At 42.8% G+C, this 8,428-nt stretch overlaps 2 protein-coding genes across 5 annotated transcripts in view; one reads left to right on the plus strand and one right to left on the minus strand.

Moving 5' to 3' along the window:
* Positions 1-8,428, plus strand: part of Gtf2e2 (general transcription factor IIE subunit 2) — a gene marked incomplete at its 3' end in the record, with an annotated part of 43,959 nt that overhangs the window by 13,303 nt on the left and 22,228 nt on the right.
* The window catches only part of Smim18 (small integral membrane protein 18), an 8,243-nt gene continuing 5,059 nt past the window's right edge, over positions 5,245-8,428 (minus strand). Inside the window, exons 2-3 of one of the 3 annotated variants that reach the window (XM_008844946.2) lie at positions 6,138-6,217; positions 5,245-5,762 (exon numbers count right to left, since the gene is read on the minus strand). In XM_008844946.2, coding sequence (XP_008843168.1) covers positions 5,448-5,735 — 288 coding nt within the window. In that variant the 5' untranslated portion in view covers positions 5,736-5,762; positions 6,138-6,217 and the 3' untranslated portion in view covers positions 5,245-5,447. Of the gene's footprint in view, positions 5,763-6,125; positions 6,218-8,428 lie in introns of all 3 variants that reach the window. The other 2 variants (XM_008844947.2, XM_008844948.2) reach the window with 2 other exon arrangements.

An 8,428-nucleotide genomic window follows, 5' to 3' on the forward strand; every position in this document is an offset into this window, starting at 1 on the left:
GTTCATCCACATATAGACAGAAAGGTTTACTTATGTCTGGTAGTCCTAGGGCAGGGGCCTCTAAGAGCTTTCGTTTTAGGGTTTCCAAGGCCTCTTGCCTTTCCTGCGTCCAGTTGAAGTCCTGTCCTTCTTTGGTAGCCTTATATAGGGGTTTTGCAATTTCGGCGAACCCCAAAATCCAGAGGTGGCAGAACCCCGCGGTGCCCAGGAATTCCCTCACCTGCTTTTTGGTGCGGGTATCTTTAGCACAGTCTCTTTGCGGGCCTTAGTTAACCACCGCTGCCCTTCCTTGAGGATGTACCCTAGATAAGTCACTTCTTGTAGACATATCTGAGCTTTTTTTTTTTTTGCTGAGGCCCGGTATCCCAAGTCCCCAAGTATGTGGAGTAAGTCCTCAGTACCCTCTAGGCAGGACTTCTGGTCCAGTGCTGCGATCAATAAGTCATCTACATATTGTAACAGGCTTATGTTGGGGTGTTGGGCTCTGTACTCACCCAGATCTTCATGCAGGGCCTCATCGAATACAGTTGGAGAATTTTTAAACTCTGAGGCAGTCGCGTCCAGGTCAGCTGGCCATTGATTCCTGCCTCTGGATCATGCCATTCGAAGGCAGAGTAGGGCTGACTGCTGGGAGCTAGTGGCAGGCTGAAGAAGGCATCCTTGAGGTCCAAAACTGTATACCATTGCCAGTCTGGTGGCAGGGTACTGAGTAATGTATAAGGGTTGGGGACAGTGGGATGAATGTCAACGACTCTCTTGTTCACCTCCCTCAAATCCTGTACCTGTCTGTAGTCCCCCTATTGGGGCATTTTGAGAGGCAGGAGTAGGGTGTTCCAGGCAGACTGGGTCGTTCTCAGCACCCCCAGTTCCATTAATCTTCTGATATGTGGAGTAATTCCACGTTTTGCCTCTAGGGGCATAGGATCCTGGCGCACTTTAACAGGGCCCGCCCCTGCTTTGAGTTCAACATATACAGGAGTTCTGTGTCCTGCCCCACCCATACCCCCTGATTCTGCCCAGGTTTTTCTTGTCCTGTCTGTTTGGTGTTCTGTATGCTTCTTGTATTTGTATGGGCATATCTTTCTTTAATTTTGGGAAATTTTCTTCCACGATTCTGTTAAAGATCTGGTCCATGCCATTATCTTGGGATTCTTCTCCTTCCTGTATGCCTATGATTCATAAGTTTGGTCTTTTTATGGTGTCACACAATTCCTGCATTTTCCATTCTTGTGATTTCTTAAAGTTTTCATAATCTTTGCTTGAGTGGTCTAGTTCATCCACTTTATCTTCTAGTCTTGATACTCTGTTTTCCATTTCGTTCATCCTATTGGTGAGGCTTTCTCCTGTCGTTTCTAATTGGCTTACTGAGTGTTTCACTTCCTTCTTCATTTCAGCCTGAGTATTCTTCAATATTTCTAACTTTTCTGAATTCATTCAGAAGTTTATCCCTATCTTCCTTCAGTTCTTTGATATCTTTTTTTGTGTGTTCTTTAAATTCAATGAATTATTTTATCATGTTTATAATTGTTCTTTTCAGTTCTATGTCCTGCATTATCTCCAGGGTGTTCTCATTGCACTCCTCTAGAGGACTATTGGTATTTGTTGGGGATATGTTATTTTGGTTTTTCATGTTATTGTTTCTCTGATTTTGACATGTGAATTTCTTTTGTAGTTTCTGATTCTTGTGTGAAACTCAGGCCTTCAGGTTTAGGTCTGCTTCTTTTTGTGAACTTCATGTGTCTTTGTAGTTTACTTTTTTTGGGCATGAAAAGCTGGTTCGTCTAAGCTTTGGGTTCTCTCTTTTGGTTTTATATTGGAGTGGCTGGATTGTTTTTGTCTTCAGTAGTTCCCACAGAGACCCAATTCAGATGAGGGTTAGATGTTTTCAGGCTTTCTCCTAAGGTCTGGATCCCTCAAGGAATGATTTTGGCCTCAGGAATTTGGTGGTTGGACTGGCCTGGGAGCCTGGCCCAGGAAAGATGCTGGTCTAGGGCAGCTGGTGGCCGAGCCACCCAGAGATGCAAAGGCAGATTGGGCGGGAAGAGGCCCCAAGGACTCCTGGGGACTGCACTGAGGAACTGGGTTGGTCTGGATGCAAAGGATCAGGGAGAGGAAAGGTTAGCCCCTGCGTCCCAGAAAGAGGCTGGTGGTTGGTACAGGCCCAGAAGCAGTGCTCCTGGGGCCCAGAGAAGGCACCAAGTTGGTCTGCATGGAAAGGATCAGAAAGCAATATAGTTTACCCAGGTGTCTGGGGCCCCAAGACAAGGAATGGAGCAGGGCCCAAACTCGGAGGAGAGAACGGTGGCTGAGATGGGAGGGTGAATGAGGCTGGGGGAGTCAGGGCTCGGAGGGCACAATGGACTTACCTGGGAGAGGACTGTGGCGGGTCCTCAAATAGTATTTTTAGTGAGCTTCTTTTATTTTTCTGTTTGCAATACTAGGGATTGATGCCAGGGCCTCATACATGCCAGGCAAGCCTTTTATCATGCAGCAATATCCTCAGCACAGGCTGCTTTCTCTTTTCTTTTTTGGGGGTTAAGGTTTCATTTTCTTTAATGTGAATTCTTTTTTAATATTCTGTTTATTATTTTCATTTTATATGTGTTAGTGTATTGCCTCCATGCGAGTGCACTGGTGAATGCCGCAGAGGTCAGAAGAGTGCTTCGGATTCCCCTGGAAGTGGAGTTAAGGATGGTTCGTAGCTGCCATGTGGGTGCTGGGAGTCGAACCCGGGTCTTCTGTAAGAGCAGTCAGTGCTCTTAACTGCTGAGACATCTCTCCAGCCCCTGATGTAAATTTTTTAAGTTCGCATACAAAATAGTGAATTTCATGATGACATTTTCATACACATATAGAGACTATTTTGAGTCAGCTTCTTGAAATAAATTCTTTGGAGTGTTGATGGCCCAAAGATATTGTTTACTTAGATTTCCTCATAGGTGATATCAAAACAGTGTTAAGGTTCCGAAATATATTCTCTGCCATTGGGCTATCAAGAAATAAATCTGTCATATTTGTTTTTGTTTGAGACAGGATCTGGCTGGCCTTGAGCTTGTGGCAATCCTCTTGACTCTGCAACTGACATAAAACTATCACATTTGTTTTTTCTTTTTAGAAAATTGTGTGTGTGTGTGTGTGTGTGTGTGTGTGTAAGTACAGGAGCATGCCTGTTCCAGAGGACAACTTCAGTTGCCTGTCCTTGCCTTCCATCTTGTTTGGGACAGGGTCTTCTTTTTTGTTGCTGTGTTCTCCGGCTCACTGGCCCATAAGCTTCAGGGGAGGCTCCTGTCTCTGCTGAAAGAGAGTGTCCTGTCTCCGCTGAAGGAGTGCTGGAACACAGCTGCACGCTACTGACTTTATGTGGGTTCTGGGGGTCTAAGTTTAGGTCCTCATGGTTGTGAGCAAGTGCTTTACCTCTGTGCCATCTCCCCAGTTCAAACTGCCATGTTTCTTAACTTGTGCTGAGTGGCTTTAAAATTACTGTCAGAGCCAGGCGTGGGCATGTAAAGCTATAATCCCAGTACTTGCCGTCTTGGGCTACATCTCAGAAAAAATCAAAAACACAATAAAATGTAAAATCCAAAATGAAAAACAACTGAAATCAAAAAACAAACCAAAGTATGTATTATCAGAGTTCATCACTTCTAATGAAAACCTTATTTTTATGTTTCTTTGCAGTTTTTTTCCTGCAATAAGTATCTTAGGTTTTAGGAGTGAATATGAGAAGGAAAAGTAAGAGAATACATTCAAGAAATGTAATTTACATAGTCTAATGTAAGTTTTAGTTTGGAAGTTGATAGCCTTGGCCTTTTCTAGACCAAAAGTAAGTCAGTTTTGTGAGTCTTATGTAGGTGTACTTGTGGTCTTTCTGATCATTTTGAGATACATGAAAATCAAGTCATTAAAAATATATTGTCTCGGGCTGGAGAGATGGCTCAGCTGTGAAGACTGCTCTTGCAGAGGACCCAAGTTCGATTCCCAGCACCCACATGGCGGCTACGAACTGTCCTTAACTCCAGTTCCAGGGCAGTCCGAAGCCCTCTTCTGACCTCTGCAGCATTGCATGACACAGGTGCACTCACATACATGCAGGTAATACACTCATGCACATAAAATAAAAATGATAAAATATTAAAAAATATATATTGTCTTTTTGGGCATGGTGATGCATGTTTTTAATCCCAACACTCGGGAGGCAGAGCCAGGCAGATCTCTTGAGTTCAGGGCCAGCCTGGTCTACATAGTGAGTTCTAGGCCAGCAGGGGCTGCAGGAGACCCTGTCTCAAAAAGATTAAAAAAAAATATGCATTGTCTTGGTGTTGGAAAGATGGCTCAGTGGTTAAGAGTACTTACTCCTCTTACAGAGGACCTGGATTAGTTCCCAGCATCCATGTGTTATCTCACAACTACCTGTAGCTCCAGGGCTAGGGAATCTGATGCCGCCTTCTGGCCTTCTTGTGCACCAGGCAGACATGTGGTGCACATAATAAATGCGGCAGAGCACTCATACACATAAAATAAAAATAAAATTTTTGGGGGGAGCTTTTTGAGACAGGGTCTCCCTGTAGCCCCAACTGGCCTGGAACTCACTATGTAGACCAGGCTGGCCTTGAACTCACAGAGATCCGCCAGCCTTTGCTTCCCAAGTGCTGGGACTAAAGGCGTGCGCTACCATGCCCGGCAAATTAAATCTTAAAAAAAAAAAACTTGTTGCTGGGTGTGTGGGTGTGGTGTCACAGGGTCTCCCTGTAGCCCCAAGCTGTCCTGGAACTCACTATGTAGACCAGGCTGGCCTCCAACTCACAAAGGTCTGACTGCCTCTGCCTCCCAAGTGCTGGAATTAAAGGTGTGTGCCACCATGCCCGGCCTTCTATAAATTTTAAGAACTAGTTTTTAATACAAAAAGCTGTGGATATACTTGTAATCCCAGTACTCAGAAGGCTGAGTCAATGTTGCTGCAAGTTTGAGGCCAGCCTGGGTTATATATCAAGTCTCGGTTTCACTTCCCTCTATCTCCCCTAAAATAGGGACTTTATGTGTAAGGGAAAGTCTTTGTTCTCTGGATTTCTAAAGCACACTTAAGTAGCATTTTTGCTACCCAAGCACTACTTTTTAATCCATGTGAAAAGGCACCAAGTTATTGTAGCATCATTAGTAATGCTTGTGTTCTCCAGTTTACCTGGAAACTGGAATACAATCTTTTATCTAGTTTTTGAGGTGTTACATTAAGTGGACTGGTAGATTCACATTTCTAAAGAATATGTTTAATGAAGGGAACACACACAAAAAGTACACACAAATTTAACTTGTTTTTCTCGTCTAGAGATCTTTTAGCCATTCATAGTTAGAATCAATTTTGCAGTAACAGTTGACTTCTAGAAATTTTCTTTTTCCTCATAAGATGCTGAAGGCTGCTTTTAAAGCTTTTGTTCATCTTCTGTAGAGGGCTAGACCACCTCGGTATCACGTTTTCTGATGTTGTCCATCATACTTCTAAGAGGGTTAGGCTCGTTTTTTAAGTCTTTCACAGTTTTATTTTTTACACAGCAGCAGCAGTCAAGTACTTCATAAAGGAAAGCCAGCATGACCAAGGATATCACAGTACATATAAACAAAAGCAAGATGACAAAGCAGGCAGTGTTCCAGTTATCATGGAAGGGGTAGATTTTTTGGACTTGAAAGCCAAGGTACTGATAAACAGAGGTGGTTGTTTCATTCAAGTGTCTAGAGGCCATTGTTCCACTTGTACTGCTTCTTGGAATCTATGAAAAGAGAGAAAGTGACTATATTTAACCAAACTACAGATTTGTGCACTCAAATCTCAGTATCAGGATTTCCTAGTAAATTTATTTAGTTAACATGAATTGTCCTTGTTTAAAAAAATAAACAACTGAATTATATTTTGAATTTTCTGTATGTTTATGCCAATTAGTTAAATTAGACTCTAGTTTTTAGGTGTTTAATTTATTAAGTAATACTTGTGTTTCAGATTCACATACACAAAAGGATTCATATATAAAAATTAACTGCTGAAGGGAAGCAAGGCAGCTGGCTTGATTTGAAACTTGACTAAAATAGCGGCTAATGGGCCACTGTCTTAAAACATGGAGAAGCTTTGTCATTACCTTACTTCTCACCTTGGTTCAGTGTATTTCTGTTATTACCACTACTGTCAACTTGGATGGCAGGTGATCCGAACTGGAAATGGAAATGGTGGCTGAATACAAAATAATAGAAAAGAAAAGCAAATAATGACAGTTTTCAGAATAAGGATTTACTAAAGTTTTTTTTTGTTGTTGTTTTTGCGGGGGGGGCGCTTTTTTTGAGACAGGGTCCCCCTGTAGCCCCAGCTGGCCTGGAACTCACAGAGATCTGCCTGCCTCTGCCTCCGGAGTGCTGGGATTAAAGGCATATGCCACCATGCCCAGCTGGTTTTAATAGTTTTCAACTAAGTTGCCTTTGAAGAGATGTTACTCATAGGGTTATTATGTAGATAATAGCTTAAAGTGTTTCATATACTCTCAGTGACCCATGGACACTAATATTTAAAATAGGCAAATTAGGGCTGGCGAGCTGGCTTGTGGGTAAAGATGCTTGCTGCCAAACCTCAGGAGTTGAATTTGATCTCTGTGAGGGACCACGTGGTGGAAGGAAAGAACCGATGCCCATAAATTGCCTTCGGACTTCCACACACATGCTGTGGCACAGGCCCCATCTCCCTAGCCTTTGCAAAATAAAATTAATAAAAAATTTTAAATTGACAAATGTAGTACACTCAGAAGTGTCAGTTATTCGTCAAATAAGCTAGTGAGTTGTTTCTTCTCTTTCTTTCCATCCATCCATTCATCCATCTTTTTTGTTTTTGTTTTTGTTTTGTTTGAGACAGGGTCTCCCTGTAGCCACAGCTGGCCTAGAACTTACTATGTGGACTGGGCTAGTCTCAGTCTCACAAAGATCTGCCTGCCTCTGCGTCCTCAGTTTACAGGTGTACACCACCATGCCTGGCGACTTCTTTTTCTTTCTTTTTTTTCTTTTTTGAGACAGGGTCTCACTGTGTAACCCTGGCTGGCCTGGAACTTGCTATGTAAATCTGACTGACCTCAACCTCACAGAGATCCACCTGCCTCTGACTCCCTAGTGCTAGGATTAAAGATGTGTGCCACCACACCCAGTTTTTGGTAGTGCTGTGAATCAAACCCAGGGCCTTATATATGCTAGACTAGTGCTGTACAACTAGTCTACATCCTTAGCACTTGGGTCCTTGGTGTTTTTTTTTTTTTGTTTGTTTAAACTGTATAGCTTAGGGTGACCTTAAATTTGGTAGGTAGCCCAGGCTGGTTTTGAACTTCTGATCCTTTTTTCTCCTCCTTCCTAGTATATAGTATACTACTATACCTGGCTAATTTCAGTATTTTTGCATCGAGTTTGTTCTTGTTGACCTGATACTTGTTAGATTTTTTTAATGGAATATGAAGATTAGGATTTTTTTTTCATTTTAGCTTAGGGTGACCTTAAATTTGGTAGGTAGCCCAGGCTGGTTTTGAACTTCTGATCCTTTTTTCTCCTCCTTCCTAGTATATAGTATACTACTATACCTGGCTAATTTCAGTATTTTTGCATCGAGTTTGTTCTTGTTGACCTGATACTTGTTAGATTTTTTTAATGGAATATGAAGATTAGGATTTTTTTTTCATTTTTTTGTATGTGAGGGTTTTACTTGCACCCATGTTGCTCAATGCCTATGGAGTGCAGAAGAGGACTGTCAGATCCCCTGGAACTGTAGTTATGGATGGTTATTTATTAGCTGCCATGTGGGTCCTAGGAACTGAACCTGGGTCCTCTGTAAGAGCAGTCACTACTTTTAATCACTGAGCCATCTCTCCATCCCCTGAAGATTGAAAATTTGATAGTGTGAAACTATAGTAATTATTATTATCTGGGTTTGTTTTGTTTTATTTTTGAGGCAGACACGGTCTCCATGTAGCCCCAGCAGGCCTGGAACTTGCTATGTAAACCAGGCTGGCCTTGATCTTGCAGAGATTCACCTGCCTCTGCCTCCTGAGTGCTGGGACTAAAGGTGAGCACTACCATACCTGGCCTTATCTTGATTTTTAAAAAATACTTTTTTTTTTTTTTTTTGGTCTTTTTGAGATAGGGTCTCCTTGTAGCCCCAGCTGGCCTGGATTCGCTATGGAGACCAGACTGACCTCGAAACAGAGATCTGCCTGCCTCTGCCTCCTGAGTGCTGGGATTAAGGATGTGTGCCATCATGCCCGGCTGTTTTGGTCTTTTTGAGACAGGGTCTCCCTGCATGCAACCCCAGCTGTCCTGGAACTCACTATGTAGACCAGGGTGGCCTTGAATTCACAGAAACCCTGCCTCTGCCTCCCAAGTGCTGGGATTAAAGGAGTGCACCACCACACCTGGT

The sequence above is a fragment of the Nannospalax galili genome, unplaced genomic scaffold (assembly GCF_000622305.1).
Source record: "Nannospalax galili isolate Female #2095 unplaced genomic scaffold, S.galili_v1.0 scaffold680, whole genome shotgun sequence".
Taxonomy (NCBI): domain Eukaryota; kingdom Metazoa; phylum Chordata; class Mammalia; order Rodentia; family Spalacidae; genus Nannospalax; species Nannospalax galili.